A 20,326-nucleotide genomic window follows, 5' to 3' on the forward strand; every position below is an offset into this window, starting at 1 on the left:
CGGTTGTTAAGAAGAGCGGTTAGGCGGGTTATGTTTCGGGAGGACGCATGACCGACCTACGCCTTTCCCGAGCCCGTTGAGGAATTGCAGCGATGTGACAAGACCGTAATTGGGTCGCAAAATATTTTTTAAGGGAATATATCACACACAAAGGTTCCATTTCCTGGACACAGATTACGACGAACTGATTTGCTTTCATGGAGGACTGGCTTGAATTGTGAGGATGACTACACTATTTATTTTTATCATAACCCAAACCTATTGGCTTTCTACCCAAAGTTGCAAAGAAAATGAGGGTGATCTATTCAATAAATACAAGAGACCAGCAAAAAGGATAAAAGAGTGTTGACGGCATCTAGCGGTCAGAACCTGGTATTTTCACACTACTTCATGGTTAATAATGCAAACTACTTCAATGACCTAATTTCTCTGAACAGGGGAAAAAAACATCTCAAGATTCACAGGGAATGCATTACATACTATGGAGAAGCAATACTCCAAGTCGCAGCTTCATACTACTCAGAGAACTGTTAGTGTATACTGGTTGTTGGAGTGGAATTGTCATGGAGGTCTATTGGGTGGCTTTGATATTTTTGGGAGATTACTCATGTCTTACTCAATGGTGTTAGCGGTTGATGTTACTCTTCAATAACAGACTCCAAAGCAAATAAGGGGGAGAAAAATAGGTTTATTCAAAGAGGACAAATCATATACAGTGGGGCAAAAAAGTATTTATTCAGCCACCAATTGTGCAAGTTCTCCCACTTAAAAAGATGACGCCTGTAATTTTCATCATAGGTACACTTCAACTATGACAGACAAAATTAGAAAAAAAAAATCCAGAAAATCACATCACATCAATTATGGTGGAAAATAAGTATTTGGTCACATACAAACAAGCAAGTTTCTGGCTCTCACAGACCTGTAACAACTTCTTTAAGAGGCTCCTCTGTCCTCCACTCTTTACCTGTATTAAATGGCACCTGTTTCAACTTGTTATCAGTATAAAAGATACCTGTCCACAACCTCAAACAGTCACACTACAAACTCCACTATGGCCAAAACCAAAGAGCTGTCAAAGGACACCAGAAACAAAATTGTAGACCTGCACCAGGCCGTGAAGACCATCTGCAATAGGTAAACAGCTTGGTTTGAAGAAATCAACTGTGGGAGCAATTATTAGGAAATGGAAGACATAGAAGACCACTGATAATCTCCCTCGATCTGGGGCTCCATGCAAGATCTCACCCCGTGGGGTAAAAATGATCACAAGAACAGTGAGCAAAAATCCCAGAAGCACACGGGGGGACCTAGTGAATGACCTGCAGAGAGCTGGGACCAAAGTAACAAAGCCTACCATCAGTAACACACTACGCCGCCAGGGACTCAAATACTGCAGTGCCAGACGTGTCCCCCTGCATAAGCCAGTACATGTCCAGGCCCGTCTGAAGTTTGCTAGAGAGCATTTGGATGATCCAGAAGAAGATTGGGAGAATGTCATATGGTCAGATGAAACCAAAATATAACTTTTTGGTAAAAACTCAACTCATGTTTGGAGGACAAAGAATGCTGAGTTGCATCCAAAGAACACCATACCTACTGTGAAGCATGGGGGTGGAACATCATGCTTTGGGGCTGTTTTCCTGCAAAGGGACCAGGACGACTGATCCGTGTAAAGGAAAGAATGGGGCCATGTATCGTGAGATTTTGAGTGAAAACCTCCTTCCATCAGCAAGGGCATTGAAGATGAAACGTGGCTGGGTCTTTCAGCATGACAATGATCCCAAACACACCTCCCGGGCAATGAAGGAGTGGCTTCGTAAGAAGCATTTCAAGGTCCTGGAGTGGCCTAGCCAGTCTCCAGATCTCAACCCCATAGAAAATCTTTGGAGGGAGTTGAAAGTCTGTGTTGCCCAGCAACAGCCCCAAAACATCACTGCTCTAGAGGAGATCTGTATGGAGGAATGGGCCAAAATACCAGCAACAGTGTGAGAAAACCTTGAAGACTTACAGAAAACGTTTGCTCTCTGTTATATACCCTTTGTTGGCAATGACAAAGTATTGAGATAAACTTTTGTTATTGACCAAATACTTATTTTCCACCATAATTTGCAAATGAATTCATAAAAAAATCCTACAAATGTGATTTTCTGGATTTTTTTCTCTCATTTTGTCTGTCATAGTTGAAGTGTACCTATGATGAAAATTACAGGCCTCTCATCTTTTTAACTGGGAGAACTTGCACAATTGGTGGATGACTAAATACTTTTTTGCCCCACTGTATGTTATACTGAGAGGTAAGTGTTAATTCTCCCCTGTCCTCAGTGATTTTCTCCTCTGATTCTATCCACAGAACAAAGGGACAGGATGTAGTTCTATAACCCAGCACTAGCCTGTGGTTGACCAATTAGAATTCCTTACAATAAAACTGGGCCAATGGCCAGAAAACAAGTACCCTACTTCAGGCACAATGTATAAACAATTTGAACCAATGAGAGCTTGCAATGTAGCTATGAGTCCCAGACTGAAATTCCTCCCATGTCTCTGACCCATAGATCATTAATCCCCTATTACAGAAAAAACACTATTTCCATTGATCATTAGTACCTCTTGACATTTAGTCCTCTTGACCTTTAGTACTCTATTGACCTCTCGTCCTCTGCGTTGTGCATTTATCTTCAAAATATTCTTACAATGGTATGAAGAAGTTTGGTCCAAAATGGATGTCGGGTACTAGATTTATCGGATTTTATCTGAATCCTATAAACTAAAATGGCCAATTTGGGTGCAATCAATTAGCTTAATTTCCCTGAGAAAATTACATTCAAACAAAATAATGTTTCAGGAATGCCAATCTTACCTGTTTGGAACTACAGGAACAATTTCAGAACAATCTGATATGACATGGAACAACGACTCAGTTAAAGAACTTAAAGGCCTCAGAGTTAAGGAGTGGCTCTGTGGAGAGGCTCGAGTGAGGGCATATAGTTGCTGGTATTACAGGCCAGCTATGCTGTGCTGTGGTCACACAGAAGCATGACTAAACCCATACGGGAAGTGACATGAGACATATTGTTGTTCTACATAGAGGATTAAGTACAAAGGGATTATCTATAAAGGACTAACCTGGGACACTAGCATACTGTAGCTTTACACTGTGGCACCTGTTAACTGATCGCTGTGAGAACAAGAGCATAGAACCTTGAAACAAAACTTTAAAGCATTGCCATGCAAATCTGGGCCCAGAGGTAAATCGCACTGCTGGTTTCAGGGACTGATTCAGGCCTGGAACACCAGGTGAGTGATCTCTCTGGCCAATCAATGACATCAATTAAGAGTCTGGTACCGTAGAAGAGAAAAGCAGCAGAGTACTGTGGACATGGAGCCAGGATTTTAATAGCCCTCGTCTAAAGGCCTCAACCAGGCATAACATGGCCTGTAACTAGCCAGGCAAAAGGCCAGCAATCCCTGGAAACCCCAGAGACTTCCTCATTCAAAGCTACATTTTCCTGATGGCTGCCTCATGACAAGCAGAGAGGAGGAAGGAGCGAGGGAAAGTGGGAGAGGGGGAGTGACTGCATACAGTATGTGAGCAGTCACTGTGAAACCACACTGTCTTCCACCCTGACTTCAGAGCTCTTGCTGCTATTCAGGGACGTTCCCACACACAGCGGGACAGGACATGACGGGACAGGACAGCTCTACTAGCATGGGTTGGCTGACAACATATAAAACATATTGGAGTGCAGGGTACTGTGCAGGGTACAAAACATTGATCACATTACAGTTAAGGTACATACTGTTCTCTGCAAACTGCTCTCTAAAACAAACATGAGTCATCAGTTTCTAAACATGTTGGTTCTTTCTTTACTTCCATCAAAGTGGATTGATCCAATCTATTATCTCAGGAACTGGTCCTCTCTTCAGAAATTGATTCGAGGGAAATTAGGCATGGGAAAATTCCTGGAAGTTCAGAGCTGTACAAACCCCCATTTGAAAAGCAATTGGTTTCTCAACGAAGCGACAACACGTTGAGCGCGCTGCCTTGATCTCTTAATCCCCTTATATGATATCGATGGGAAACTGAGGGAGGGATGGAAGGGGGGAGTTAGGGGTCACTGTGCTGTGAAGCCATCAGTATCAGAACCTGCAGATTTACTGTGCTGCTTCTCCAAAACTCTTTGCCCTCAGATTCAGAAGGTAAATCCAGTAATATCACAGTTCGACCTATTTAAACAAACCTCAAAAAGGTGTGCGATCAAGGATAGACAGAGACCCAGCAGTGACAGGGAGATGAGGCCAATGACAAAGTAGACTATGAGCCTGGCACAGGTACGTAGCCAAGTGAGCAGAGTGGTGGTGGTCGTTACTCACTAGGCAGCAGAGTCGTTGAGCTGGTACTCGCGGGCGCGGGTGAAGCAGCCCTGCACCCCTCCGTCGGCCCACAGCCGGTGCATGGCATTGGACAGGTCATCTGGCAGGATGCCCTGCTCCTCAGCAGCCCCCGACAGGGCAAACAGCTGGCGGGCATCATCCTGGAGGGGGGAGACAGACAGATAGCCACGGGGTTAGAAATGAGTCAGACCAAGTGGAACAGACTCTCTGACATCTTATCAACGTTAATAAACATGGCAGTGGTAACGCAGACAGTTAACAGAAGATTAACTTTAAGATGCTTTGGGAAACCGGCCCAGGTCTCACAAGGTCAATAAGACTGAAGGAGACAAATCAGACGATACTGAAAAACCATTAAACACAGTAATCATCCAATTTCACTGGAGCGACTGTCCTCACTGTACACTCACTGTACACTCACACACACACACACACACACACACACACACACACACACACACACACACACACACACACACACGTGTTCTAACCAGCCATAAAGAGTAGTCACCGGGGAGAGCACCCCTATAGAAGGGTCCATTAAAACAGGATTGACACAGGTAATAATACCTATATTAGACACAGCCAGGTCTCAGCCCTGATTTACACACACAATGGGGTGGAGGGCTCTCCCCTAGCATTGGCCTACGCTGTCACACGCACAAACACACATAGAAATGCACTCACACACACACAGAGCATGAAAAGGGCTGATTACACTACTCCCACATCAGTTTAGCGCACCGCCCACACACCCCTCTTGACCCTCCCTCTGTGCCTCGATGCTTTCCAGGGAAAACTCCGGCCTCCTGAAGCTGTTTGACTGGGAAGAGGTGTGCGCCTGAGCTCCATACAACTGGTTAACCTGTCTGCCCAGTCTCAGCCAGTCCAGCCCTCTGCCAGCCACAGGACTGGTTAATAAGTGAAGGGAGTGATTAGAAGAGGAATCAAAACAACTCCTCACACCAGGTGATCTCTAGGCCTCTCTAAAGTGGGTCACAGGAAATGTGACCTTGAGTGAGTGTATTGTAATTTACGTATGTGATAGTTTTATGGGGACTGAAGGAGGATGTACAATAGCCCACTTCCTCCGTTCGAGGGCCCTTAAAGGTGTGCACAGTGAGAGAGAAAAAAAGAGTGCATTTTTTCTGCTTATTCCCGCTGGATTACATGATTCCTCCAACCAGGGATTTCTGGAAAACCTGGGGAAAGTTACTGTAGTTTCGGAAAACTAAGTGGGTCAAATCAAAACTAAGGCAGATACGTGTTGTTAAGTTAAGACTTTTAACAGGCAATCTAAAGAACATGTTGTAAACCAAACCATCAGGCCAGAGAGAGTAAGACACCATTACATTTGAAAAAGAGCTGCTTTGTCGAGGAAGTTAGCATGGCAGAGTTAGCCGTTACAGCAGTGAATACAGCGGATATAAAAGTAGTGGGGGACTAGCGAGAGAGCCCTGTCCCCTCCAGCACTACACACTCACAGGGAGCAGGAATAGATGAGCAAACTGTAGTGTGTGTGTGTGCGCGCGCGCTTACAGATGGGTCTCAGACAGGAAATAAGCCTACAGCCCATTCCTACTCCATTTCAGTGTGGCTGCTGCACATCGGTAGGGAAGGAGATGTGTTACCCCATACAATGTAAAGCTCTTTATCAACCACTATCTTCAGAGAGAGAGCAACTATTCACCTAAATGAAATAACATTTTAAAAAAGGTATGGCAACACTTACTATAATAAATCTAAATATATTTCTTCACAAAGCAATCTTAAGCAACGTCCCTCAGTCCAGATTTTGGAACAGTTCTAGCTACGTGAGTGAGCACTTCCTTTACAAGCGTCATTGAATCTAGAACCATACATCTAAATAAAATGACTCTGCTTGTAGAACAGCTTAATCCACAAAGCTCATTGTACAAGAATATTTACATCATCATTCTGAACTCATTATGTTGATCAGGTTCAGTAATATGCCGAGAGAGGTGTGTGTTATGTAAACGAGGGCCTGGGGGGACAGTCTATCAGTGGATGTGACAGTGAACCTGATCAACATAATGAGTTCAGAATTCTGGTCTCTCTCTCTCGTCACCATTTACTGTCACTAATGACGTATTTATGACTCAACAAACATTGGCAACTCATTATATAAAACTACATAAACAAGATAACTTCAATGTACCACCTACCTCTCCCTCATTCACATTGAGTAGAGACTTGTGGGGACTCGTAAAACATCTTTCTCTGTTGATCGCATCCCCTCAGGCTGTGTGAAAAATCTGCCTATTTGACTTAAATCTGTGAAACAGGCTATTTGAGGCTCTCTAGGCAGCGGTGGTTATGGGGTTGGAGGAGAGAAATGTATTTAAGAAGGTCAATTAATTCAAGACACACTGCCAGACTTGCAGAGATTTGTAGCAGTAATATGTCTTACAGAGCTAGCTACCTCTAATAAACCAACTCTGACACATAAGAGTGGGGGAACACCCTGCTCTCTCCATACCTCATCTCCACTCGCAAGTGGTACACAATAAGGTCTTTATCTCAACACTTGATTCAATCAAACACTGGACATTTTAGAGTGGACAAATAGCTCTGCTATTAATACTTCTGATAGTTTGGTAATAAAAAGGACAGGCAAATATTTCATAAGATTCCTATCTGCATAGAGAGGATCTGTAAATCATAACATAGGAGGCATGAATGAATCGTCTCTCACTAAGAACACATGGATTCTTTTGTATAACTGTGTCATCTCTCTCAGTAGTGCCCACTGGCCAGACAGGCAGCTCAGCAGTGCTCTCTCTAATCTAATGACACAGACATGGGCAGCAGGACTGAGTAAACATGGAACATCACTTTACGGCACTCCTTCAAAACAACATTCTGGGACGCTATACTACTCAAAACTAGGTAGGGGCTATTGGGTAGCTATCTAGGTAGGGGCTATTGGTACTTGAGCCAGATAATTTCCCCGGTCTCACTTCAGACAGACTAGAGCTGGACTAGAGACATGTGCATCAAAGCTGGAACCGAGAGAGTGATAAACATCCATCTCCAGGCCATCAGACTGTTAAAAAGTCAACACAGCAGGCCTCCGCCCAGTACCCTGTCCCTGAACTTTAGTCAGTTACTAGCCGGTTCCCCTGTACCTTAGAGACTATAAACACATATTAAAGTGACCAGTGTTCAATGACCTAATGTTTACATACCGTTTTACCCACTTTATATGTATATACTGTATTCTAGTCAAGGCTCATCCGATATAACCACTGCTGTACACACCTTTTCTATTCATATACTGTCCATACACACAATTATATATACACACACATATATAGCCTCTTTCTATTTTTTTATTTTACTAGGCAAGTCAGTTAAGAACAAATTCTTATTTACAATGACGGCCTAGGAATAGTGGGTTAACTGCCTGTTCAGGGGCAGAACGGCAGATTTTTACCTTGGCAGCACAGGGATTCGATCTTGCAACCTTTCGGTTACTTTCCCAATGATCTAACCACTAGGCTACCTTCTGCCCCAAAATGGATTAAAAACACCCCCCACCCATCAATCAATCTACACACAATACCCCATAATGACAAAGCAAAAACAGGTCTTGGCTGTGTGCTTAGGGTTGTTATCCTGTTGGAAGCGAAACCGTCACCCCAGTCTGAGGTCCTGAGTGCTCTGGAGCAGGTTTTCATCAAGGATCCTTCTGTACCTTGCTCTGTTCATCTTTTCCTTGATCCTGACTAGTCTCTTAGTCCCTGCTGCTGAAAATCTGCATATATTGTTTTTCAACAGGACAATGACCCAACACACCTCCAGGCTGTGTAAGGGCTATTTGACCAAGAGGGTGAGTGATGGAGTGCTGCTTCAGATGACCCTGCCTCCACAAATCACCTGACCTAAACCCATTTGATATAGTTTGGGAGGAGTTGGACCGCAGAGCGAAGGAAAAGCAGCTAACAATTGCTCAGTATATGTGGGAACTTGGGAAAACGCCAAGCGTGTGCAAAGCTGTCATCAAGGCAAAGGGTGGCTACTATTTGGTTACTACATGATTATATATGTCATTTCATAGTTTTGATGACTTCACTATTATTCTACAATGTTGAACATAGTAAAAATAAAGAAAAACCCTTGAACGAGTAGGTATTTTCAAACTTTTGACTGATACTGTATTTCTTTCTGGATTATGTGCAATTGTTTTGTTAAAAAAATGATTACTGCACTGCTGGAGCTAGAAACACAAGCATTTCGCTTCACCTGCGATATCTGCAAATACGTGTAGCAACCAACAAACTTTAATTAGATGAGAGGGACAGAGAGGAGAAGTTGGTGTTCTGAGAAGAGTGGGAGCAGTTCAAGGTCTGGCTGACCTTTGGAGCAGCAGTAGGGTGTATGAAGAGAGAACAGTGGCAGCTCTGATGGATGGACTCAGACAGTGTGTGTGTGTGTGTGTGTGTGTGTGTGTGTGTGTCTGTGTCTGTGTTACCGCTCTGGCTGCGTCTTCATAGTCGATCTTGAGGTTGGCCATGGCCTTGATGATGGCCATGATGGACTGAATTGTGTTGCTGTAGACCACAGCTCTGTACTGCTTACACTCCTCTTCTGAGTAGCCATCCTCATGGATGATCCTGACAGGCACAGGAAAAAGAGAGCGAGTTGGGTCACTCAAACACATGCACAGACACACTTGCACATGCAAGCGCAGCTCTTAAATATAACAACCCAGGTGTCACTAAAAATCGATCTCTTTCTTAATAACAATGTCAGTGTTAACATCTCCATGTTTGTCAATCAGAAGGCACAGTTAGCATATTAATAATTGGTTGCATTATACAGATTACGGTACTAAGCATGCTTAAGTCCAGACAGACATTACTGGTTTGAGGCTTTGGAGGCAGCTCAGGTCTCTGCTGAGAACCAGGCAGCTGGAGAACACTACAACTAAAACAAATATTGACTACAGTATGGAAGAAGAACGGAAAAAAAATGTTGACAGTGAAAAAGTGGCCAGGCCAAGACAGGAGCCTCTAGGCTATGCATGAAACAAATATATTTTCTGTCTATTCACAACAATGCCCTCTGGGAGAGTGAGAGGCACTGCGAATTCCAGATGGATGCTGATTGGCTGTGAGGCGTTCTCAATCGAACCTCATTATAATGCAAGGGAGCCCACTAGGAAGAAGGCCAAAACAGACTTACAGAATGAGCCCACAGAAGTGTTTCTTCTCGACTTCAATTGAAACAAATACAGTCAATCTTATCTTAGAGCCATGTTGGCTGGGAGGTTGGATGTAGGCCAGGGAGATTTAGTTGTGTAAAGTCATGTTCAATTTAACAAAAATGTAATTCCCAAAAACATCTCATTAAGATGTCATGCAGACACAGACATTTTCCAAGAACTGGATGATGTTGCAAATTAATAATTATAATAGTCAAGGAGAACCACGGAAGATTTAAATCCTCAAATCGAAGTAAAATGTTTAAATTCCGAGTAAATCTTGAAGACCTTTCCTTGTAAGTGGAGCCCTGAAGTTATTTAAGCATAACACAACTACAATCATTTTCAAGTCAAAATAAGGTACTTTCTAAGGGGCAATGTAGAAAGAGATTTCATCAGGACTGTTTTCACAAAGTGTTTACACATCTATTACAACAGCAGTGATGTCTGTGTATGTGTTCATGAATGTCTGTGAGAAGAATTGAGGGTTAAAATGTGTTCACTTGTGAGATTCTGGCACTATACAGAGACAACAGTGACCCCAGAGCTGCTCCTGTAAAACCTGCACGGGTCAAGGACAGGTGAAGGGGGTATATTATAATACACCCAGCCAGTTTGGCATGATAACAAAAATCAAAGCCGTGATGTGCTACAGAACATACAGGTCCAGATCTGCTACCAGGCTATTAACCGGTCTCCTCTCGATACGTTCTAAATGATCCGGCCTGTCTAACAGGGAGCATCCTGTAAAGCGTAGACTTAAGCTAACTGCATACTCTACTGTCTGCTTGGAATATCAGTTAACAGGGAGTTAAGGCCTTAATAATTGTGAGAAAAACTCAGTCCATAAGCATTTATCCGCTGATGTGTGGGGGAAGATACAGCTGCCGGCCTGCGTGTGCACGTACAGGGCTGTCCATTCCCGGGGAGGCCTCTAACCCATACGAATGTAACAGCTGAGAAAGAAACAGGCTTCAGACTGTAGGTATAGGAAGTAGTATGTTCCGTATAGATTATAGCATGAGGACATGGATTCTGGGAGAAAGATGCATAAAGAATTCCAGGAACCTAGCTTAAGAATGTACTGTCCCGGTCTGCTTGTGTTGATAATGACAGAGTCTGGTTACAATATTGGGTTAATTGCTCATGCTTGACGGGAACAGCAGCAAAACAACTAAAACAATGAGTCAGGAAGCCAGGCAGGCAGCTCAACTTACTTCATCTGTTTCACAATAGTGCTCTTCCCCGACTCTCCAGCACCTGCACACAGAATAAAAAAAGGCAGGGGTTAAAAATATGCTCCATTAGTGGATAAATGTAAACAGGAAGCCAAGTGAAGCCTGGACTCCTGAGTACCCCACCATCCCTCATCAGGCCTCAACATTGCAATTGATCTCTCCCTCTTCCTTTCGCCAAGTGAATCTGCCTGCCAGGCGCTCCCTTTGAGGTTGCAGCTTAACAGGCATGTCAATCTACAGTAGTGTATACAGACTATAAACAGTAGTGTCGCTTTGCCTTCAAGCAGAGATGGGGTAGAAAATCAATAGTTACATGTCTCAAAATTATTTTTGGATGGCATTATATTTGACTCAAAGTTTCGATTTATAAAAAATAAAAGTCAAGTTTGGACAAACCTACTCATTCAAGTTTTTTAAACTATTTTCTACATTTTAGAATAATAGTGAAGCCATCAAAACTATGAAATGACATATGGAATCATGTGGTAATCAAGAAAGTAACCAAAAAGTTGCCACCCTTTGCCTTGATGACAGCTTTGCACACTCTTGATATTCTCTCCACCAGCTTTATCACCTGGAATGCATGTGACAAGGTGTGCCTTGTTAAAAGTCCACGTGGAATCTTTTCCTTCTTAATGTGTTTGAGCCAATCAGTTGTGCTACTCAGAAGATAGCCCTATTTGATAGAAGACCAAGTCCATATTACAGCAAGAACAGCTCAAATAAGCAAAGAGAAACAACAGTTCATCATTGCTTAAAGACATGAAGGTCAGTCAATATGGAACATTTCAAGAACTTTGACAGTTTCCTCAAGTGCAGTCGCAAAAGCCATCAAGTGCTATGATGAAACTGGCTCCCATGAGGACCGCCACAGGAATGGAAGACCCAGAGTTACCTCTGCTGCAGAGGATAAGTTAATTCGAGTTACCAGCCTCAGAAATTGCAGCCCAAATAAATTCTTCAGAGTTCAAGTAACAGACACATCAACATCAACTTTTCAGAGGAGACTGTGTAATAAGGCCTTCATGGTCAAATTGCTGAAAAGAAACCACTACTAAAGGACACCAATAATAAGAAGAGACTTGCTTGGGCCAAAAAACACAAGCAATGGACATTAGACCGGTGGAAATCTGTCTTTTGATCTGACAAGTCCAAATTTGCAATTTCTGGTTCCAACCGCCGTGTCTTTGTGAGACGCAGAGTAAGGTGAACGGATGATCTTCACATGTGTGGTTTCCACCGTGAAGCATGGAGGTGCTGGTGTGGGGCTGCTTTGCTGGTGACACTGATTTATTTAGAATTCAAAGCACACAGTGTTACGCCATCCCATCTGGTTTGCACTTAGTGGAACTATCATTGTTTTTCAACAGGACAATGACCCAACACACCTCCATGCTGTGTAAGGGCTATTTGACCAAGCAGAGTGATGGAGTGCTGCATCAGATGACCTGGCTTCAACCCAATTGAGATGGTTTGGGATGACTTGGACTGCAGAATGACAGACAAGCAGCCAACAAGTGCTCAGTATATGTGGGAACTCCTTCAAGACTGTTAGAAAAGCATTCCTCAAGAAGCTGGTTGAGAGAATGCCAAGTGTGAAAAGCTGTCATCGGGGCAAAAGGTGGCTACTTTGAAGAAACTAAAACATTTAGATTTGTTTAACACTTTTTGGTTACTACATGATTTCATACGTGTTATTTCATAGTTTTGACATCTTTACTGTATGTATGTATGTATGTACGTACATGCGCACACACTAAAGTATAAATATAATATGTAAATTGTTGGTCCCATGTTTCATGAGCTGAAATAAAATATCCCAGTAATGTTCCATACGCACAAAGCTTATTTCAGATTTTGTGCACAATTTTTACATCACAGTTAGTGAGCATATCTCCTTTGTCAAGATAATCCATCCACCTGACAAGTGTGGAATATCAAGACGCTAATTAAACAGCATGAACATTACACAGGTGCACCTTGTGCTGAGACCATTGAAGTGGAATGGGACAACATTCCACAGGCAACAGCCTGATCAACTTTATGCGAAGGAGATGTTGCGCTGCATGAAGCAAATGGTGGTCTCACCAGATACCGACTGGTTTTTTGATCCATGCTCTCGTCTCTCTGTAGCAGACATAGTGATTATATATTTTTTTCATGCTCTCGTCTCTCTGTAGCAGACATAGTGATTATATTTGAACATCAAGCCGAAACAAAAATCGCAGTATCAAACCACAATACATATACAATCGTGAGAATCGCAAAACATATCGTATCGTCAGGCCCCCTGTCCACTCAGTGAGTGAGTCACTCATTCATAGGGTTTCACTGAGTTTCATAACTCCTGTGCCAACAGCACTTCCTGTGTCTAAACTTTAGAGGAACACTGTCATGTTGTAACGCTCCCTCCCCACAGCCGCTGAGGCAAGGCACTTTATCATCATTAGCCTTGAGTGAAAACGTCTGAGTGCTTTCACAAACAGGATATTCCTGTTCTTATCAGCTCTCATATTTATTTTTGCAGTCCGGCCGGTGGTGAGGTGAGCTCATCTGCCACGGATCTCTGTCTTGGAGCACTGGCGTGAGCTACACTACACGTCCAAAATTATTTGGACACCTGCTCGAACGTCTCATTCCAAAATCCTGGGCATTAATATGGAGTTGGTCTCCTCTTTACTGCTATAAACAGCCTCCACTCTTCTGGGAAGGCATCCCACTAGATGTTGGAACATTGAATGGAAGCAAGTCCCCGCAGCAGCCACAAAAATCATTATTGAGGTTGGAAACTGATGTTGGGCAATATGGCCTGGCTCGCAGTTGGTGTTCCAATTCATCCCAAAGGTATTCAAGGGGGTTGAGATCAGGGCTCTGTGCAGGCTAGTCAGGTTTTTGCACACGGTTCTCAACAAACCATTTCTGTATGGATCTCGCTTTGTGCATGGTGTCATTGTCATGCTGAAACAGGAAAGGGCCTTCCCCAAACTGTTGCCACAGAGTTGAAATCACAGAACTGTATACAATGTCATTGTATGCTGTAGCATTAACATATCCCTTCACTGGAACTAAGGGGCCTAGCCCGAACCATGAAAAACAGTCCCAGACCATTAATCCTCATCCACCGAATTTTACAGTTGGCACTATGCATTCGGGCAGGCATCCTCCAAACCCAGATTCTTCCGTCGGACTGCCAGATGGTGAATAGTGATTCATCACCGCAGAGAACACCGCTCCAGAGTCCACATGAACACATTCTCACGTCGAAGTGGCACACGCATACTTGAGTTTATTTTGTATGTACACACGGTTTATTCATGAGGCCCCAGGGGTAGAGGAAGAGGAGATGCATTTTACTGGCAGCTGTCAACCGACTGCCTTCATGCTATTTGACTTGTGACTGGAGAAGTGGAGAGAAGGAGAGGCCGTTCAGGAGTGGTAGTGTGGCCAGCCCTGCCTACATCACGTAGCCTTAAGCAAGACTTAGATCAGGCGCCACAGGAAACGCATTATGGTATTTTCCACTGTAATGTAGTTGGCTGTCTGGACAAGCTGGCAGGAAGAGAACAGTAGCACTGAGTTAACTGGTCACACAGCGCATGTAAATGATCCACAAACCACAACCATATTCTTCCACCTACAATATGAGCCACTGACATTCTACCTTCCAACACAACAGTGATGTGAATACAAAACACAGAGCAGCAAATTACAGACCGGTTTAAAATGGAGAGTTACAGACTAACTGGCCAATCTAGGAGACATGCTCTACTCCATTTCTCATTCTTAGAGGCCACTCTTAGCATACCGTAGTGAGCAAATCACTCTGCAATGAAGCATTCACTCATTTGCTCCAGCATGTGGGCTGAATTGATGAGCTCAAATAAAGAAAAGAGAGGAGAAGAGGAGATGCATCTCAGGCTCCAAGTCTTGAGCGAGAGGGAACTCAGAAGGAAGTGACTCAGAGACACAGTGGAAAGTGCGTGAGTGTGTGTGTGTGTGTATGCACCCGTGAGCATCTGTGAGTGGGTGTGTGCGCATGCACTCTATATGGATTCATATTTGCTCAAGTGCATGGTGAGGTTGTAGCAACAACACATCATGAAGAAATTAAAAGAGATGTGTGAGCCTATGTTCAGTTTGCCTGACGACAAACTGAATTCTTCCGCTGCTCTAGGTTCACTACATACTGTAGGACACTTCAGACTGCCATCAGTGAAGTCATGTGTGGTGACATCGAAATGTTGTGTGTTGTACAAAAGTCAATCAGAGATTGGATGATCTCTAACCAATAAGAGTAGCAAAGCGCCCCTTTAGCCTCTTTTCAAAAAGCTGCTTTACCCATGTATGTTCTGCCGCAAACCTTCTGTTTCTAGGACCAATCAGAACAGTTAGAATGTGTTTGCATTCTAAAAATCGTCAGGGAGGTAATGAGATCAGATTTCAATGTTGGTTTTCCTATAGCAGGGTTCCAAAACATTTTTGTGATTTACATTTTGCAAATATGTTCCAAAGTATTCCCACGCATAATAGAGAGATATAATTGATAACATACAAAAATGTAAGCATGGTTTGAAATGACTTTCAGATATTATATTTGTTTGGGCTTCAAGGTCAATTTGCTCCGCCATCCTGACCATCCGCCCAAGAAACAAATCGGCCAGCGGCTGAAACCCTGTCCTACAGGATATTCGTCCTAACAGAGAGAGGAGACAGACAGAGGAGACAGAGTGTGCCACCGGAGCCCCTAGAGAGAGTGCTACAGATACAGGTGTGTCCAGTGACCACAGAGCCAAGCTGCGAATGCACTCCCGGAGAGTTCATAGAGCTGTTAGCACAGTGGCGTGACGTGACTGAACTCTCTCACCACATACACACGTTTCCTCCGCTGGATCTCCCCCTCTTTCTTTCTCTCACGCCGTCTCTCTCCTCGCCATCATGTTGCTGATTGTAAAATAGACATTTGGAGTTTGTCCAGTGAAGCTGAGGACATTATGAGATGTAATGACAGGAAGAGTACAACACAGAGGTTTATGGCAACAAGAGAGAAGATATTAACTGTACACACACTTATCTCCTTTAGACAGATACCGTGTGTGTGTGTGTGTGTACTCTAAAAAAGATGTGCCTTCATTATTTTTTACCCCTGAGCTATGTGAAGGTGACTTTGAAAATCAATACAATGCATCCCCATAAAGAGCACAACACTCCAACACTGCAGAAACAATCAACGTTTATGCTGTCTTACTTATTTAAATGGAGAAACAGCCAAATTGCCTATGGGGAATGACCAGTTAACCACAATGTAAACTGACTCACTGGTGAGGCTTGAGGTACTTCCCACACACACACACACACACACACACACACACACACACACGCGTGTTATCATACTGCACTGTTGCTGAGCCATTCTCCTGCATTAATAAATGCACCCTCAGTCACCGCGAGCGCACACACACACACACACAGTGTACAAACCAGCAATGCACTGGAGAGCTTTAATATTTAATGTACCTGCCAACCTGCAAAAGACCACTATGATGTTCACAGCACACATTTGCATGCCCTCTTGCAGTACAGTCATACACAAGCATGTGTGAAAGCACATGCACATAAACACAAGCATACATGAGACTAGTGCAAATACACGTATACAGACACACACTTGACCAAAGCCATTCAGACTACAAGTGGAGCCACATAGACATATGCAAGCCTGGTGCCATTTGCTTTTTCAACTACAACAGCTCTTTTTGAATTCTGTAAAGTCAGTGTGAAATGATCGTTGTCTAATAAACAATGACAAGCCACCGGGGTATGATAATCTGGTTGTCAGAGCCGTGTGGCTTGTTATTGTTGATGGTGAAAAAAATTATTGTCTATAAACAATAACAAGCCACAGGGGTCTGACATCCAGATTGTCAGACCCCGGTGGCTTGTCATTGTTGATGTGAAAAAATGATTGTCTCTCTTCCACACTGACTTTATGGAATTCAAAGCTCTCCGTACCTTGGCAGCAGCTAATGGGGATCCCTAATAAATACAAAAAAACAACCAAAAACAACCAATTCAAACGCTGCCACAGGCTTCTATCAGCACGGACTCAGAGCTTCTCGCCCTCCCCTCCAGCTGGAGGAAGGCCACGGTCAGCCCCAATAGGGACTACTCTCTCTAACGAAACAAACAGCCTTAATCACATTCAAACTATAAATCACTATTACTTATTCACTTTCACTCTACAAGGAGAAAACAATCTGCACCTAGGTCCTGACGGTCTCTTTCAACACATCAGCCTGTGAATAAAAGCAGTAAAATGATGGCTGGCCGGTTGTTGGGCAGATGAAAGCTGTGCAGAGGGAAGTTATTACGAGGAGACTGATTTAGTCTTCCTGCCTTATAGCGTGACTCAGATAAATAGAGCCATTGAGAGGATGAGTGGCTATGGGGCCATTGAGAGGATATAGGGCCATTGAGAGGATATAGGGCCATTGAGAGGATATAGGGCCATTGAGAGGATATAGGGCCATTGAGAGGATATAGGGCCATTGAGAGGATGAGTGGATATAGGGCCATTGAGAAGATGAGTGGATATAGGGCCATTGAGAAGATGAGTGGATATAGGGCCATTGAGAGGATATAGGGCCATTGAGAGGATGAGTGGATATAGGGCCATTGAGAGGATGAGTGGATATAGGGCCATTGAGAGGATGAGTGGATATAGGGCCATTGAGAGGATGAGTGGATATAGGGCCATTGAGAGGATGAGTGGATATAGGGCCATTGAGAGGATGAGTGGATATAGGGCCATTGAGAGGATGAGTGGATATAGGGCCATTGAGAGGATGAGTGGATATAGGGCCATTGAGAGGATGAGTGGATATAGGGCCATTGAGAGGATGAGTGGATATAGGGCCATTGAGAGGATGAGTGGATATAGGGCCATTGAGAGGATGAGTGGATATAGGGCCATTGAGAGGATGAGTGGATATAGGGCCATTGAGAGGATGAGTGGATATAGGGCCATTGAGAGGATGAGTGGATATAGGGCCATTGAGAGGATATGGGTCCATTGAGAGGATATGGGGCCATTTGAGGATGAGTGGATATAGGGCCATTGAGAGGATGAGTGGATATAGGGCCATTGAGAGGATGAGTAGATATAGGGCCATTGAGAGGATGAGTAGATATAGCGCCATTGAGAGCGTCCCTCTACTAAAATAAAAGCATGATGACAGCGGCATGGGGAGACAGTGGTTGTTCTCTGTCGGTTTCTGTAACACAGATCCCTGTGGTTATTATTGCTCCACACACTGTCCCACCCCTCATATCTGTAGCTAATTCTGCCTTACTACAGCATTTCCCTATGGACTAGCAGAGCCCTACAGTGACAGCCTGGGTTTCAGTTAGCTGGTAATCAACGGTTTTTGGCCGATAAAATAAACAAAATTGTCCGGGGCTGCCCTGCTGCGAGAGCGAGAGCGAGAGCGAGAGAGTTGCCTTGGCCTAGGCTACTGTTGATTGTGAAGATGGAGACCTTTTTTATTTCAAGAAAAACAAAAAAGTGAAAAGCCTACAGGGCAGGGCACCAGACTGCAACCATTTAGTCACCCTAGTGACCCTTTGACTTGGCTGTGAGAGTAAAAAAAAATATATATGGTTGTGTCGGTGCTGGCTACACATTCATTCACCTAGCTAAAAACGTCCTATTGGCCTCCTGATGCCATCCCAGTGCTAGAGGCATCACTACAGATACAGGTTCGATCTGGGACTGTCGCAGCCGGCCGCGACCGGGAGACTATGAGGAGGCACACAATTGGCCCAGCATCATCCGGGTTAGGGGGGGGTTTGGCCGGCCGGGATGTCCTTTTCCCATTCCCTTGACACATTGGTGCGGCTGGTTCCGGGTTATGAGACGAGAGTAACTACCAATTGGATATCATGAAATTGGGGAGAGAAAAAAAAGAGGTTAATAGTACCCCCAAAAAACGTCCTATTTTATTAAAAGGCTAAAACCATGATTTGGTCAAACAAAGTACTTTATCCTCATGATTCCTGTAATGAAAGTGTCTGCCAGTCCCTGTTTCGCTAGGGTCTGCTGCTGTGTCGAGCCACTCGCTCTCCATTACAGGGGGGAAAAATGCTCCGGGACCATTTTAAAATCTAATTGCTGGGAAAACACAGCAATCCTGTTGTCACAGATAGAAAGCTGAGAACATCCCCGCTCGGTGGGTATACTATTTATTTATCAACGGCACCTGTGGTTTGATTTGAAGTGGGCAGTTGATAAACGCAGATGAAGCATATCAAGGATCTGGAAAGATTCTGTATAGAGGAATGGTCTAACATACCTCCTAATGTGTTCTTCAATCTCATAAAACATATTAGAAAAATGCTCAGTGTCGTTATCCTCGCAAGGGGAGGGGGCTGGACTATTGAAAACACAACCTCCATCTTTGAGGATTTGTTTTTATTACTTGTTAAACAAAATCAGAACAATTTAATTAGTATAAAATAATATACTTTTCCCTTTTTTGTGTGCATACAATACAGCTCAGTATTTATTTTATACAGTCTTTTAAATCAAGGGTGCCAATAATGTTGTACCTGACTGTATATTAAATGGGCAGACAGTGGGAGTACACTGCACTTGAGGATAAAAGTACTTTGTTTGACCAAATCACAGTTTTAGCCCTTTTTTGGGTACTTTAAACCCCTTTTTTTCTCCCCAATTTCATGATATCCAATTGGTAGTTAGTCTTGTCTCATCGCTGCAACTCCTGTACGGACTCAGGAGAGGCGAAGGTCGAGAGCGTCCTCAGAAGCACGACCCCGCCAAGCCGCACTCCTTGACACACTGCTCGCGTAACCCGGAAGCCAGCCGCACCAATGTGACAGAGGAAACACTGTATAGCTATACCAGGAGATTTCAGGTATATGAGGAAAATACTGCCTGCTGCCAAGCAACCACTCAATGGAGGAGATAGTTGTGGTCGCATCCATTGACTAAAGCTGAGTAGGGAGGGCATTTTCCAAAAAGTGTGAAAGAGGGAAAAAGAGGGGCAAGGGAAAAGGGCCAGCTCAGCTGAATGAGATTAGAGAGGATTTGAATGTCCGTCACACTTACCTCACGTCCCCCTCATTGATTAAACAAAAAGGATTGAGAGGAGTATGCGTGGAGAGGAGTATGTGTAAGGGGAGGTCATTTGTCTGATGCGGGCAGTCTCCTTTACTCCAGTGGGCATCCTGGCAGGCTCCGAAAAGTTGGTTGTGCTCCCTGCCTCTGCTCCAGTCCTCCCTTTCCTCCCCTGCCAAGACCCAGGAAATTGCCTCATTATCAAAATCAGGCCCAGTGTGGACTCGCAGGGGAGGAGAGGGAGGACTGGAGCAGAGGCAGGGAGCACAAACAACATATAGGAGAATGTGCCAGAGGTGGCTGTGCCAGGGTGCCCACTGGAGTAAATGAGAC

The 20,326-nt window shown here is 43.9% G+C and overlaps 1 protein-coding gene across 1 annotated transcript in view; it reads right to left on the reverse strand.

The window, feature by feature from the left end:
• Nucleotides 1–20,326, reverse strand: part of LOC112217206 (guanine nucleotide-binding protein G(i) subunit alpha-2) — a 104,814-nt gene that overhangs the window by 13,419 nt on the left and 71,069 nt on the right. The window contains exons 2-4 of the mRNA XM_024377488.2: nt 10,840–10,882; nt 8,891–9,032; nt 4,375–4,535 (exon numbers count right to left, since the gene is read on the reverse strand). Of these exons, the coding sequence (XP_024233256.1) occupies nt 4,375–4,535; nt 8,891–9,032; nt 10,840–10,882 (346 nt within the window). The remainder of the gene's footprint in view (nt 1–4,374; nt 4,536–8,890; nt 9,033–10,839; nt 10,883–20,326) is intronic.

This window comes from Oncorhynchus tshawytscha, linkage group LG02 (assembly GCF_018296145.1).
Source record: "Oncorhynchus tshawytscha isolate Ot180627B linkage group LG02, Otsh_v2.0, whole genome shotgun sequence".
Lineage (NCBI taxonomy): Eukaryota > Metazoa > Chordata > Actinopteri > Salmoniformes > Salmonidae > Oncorhynchus > Oncorhynchus tshawytscha.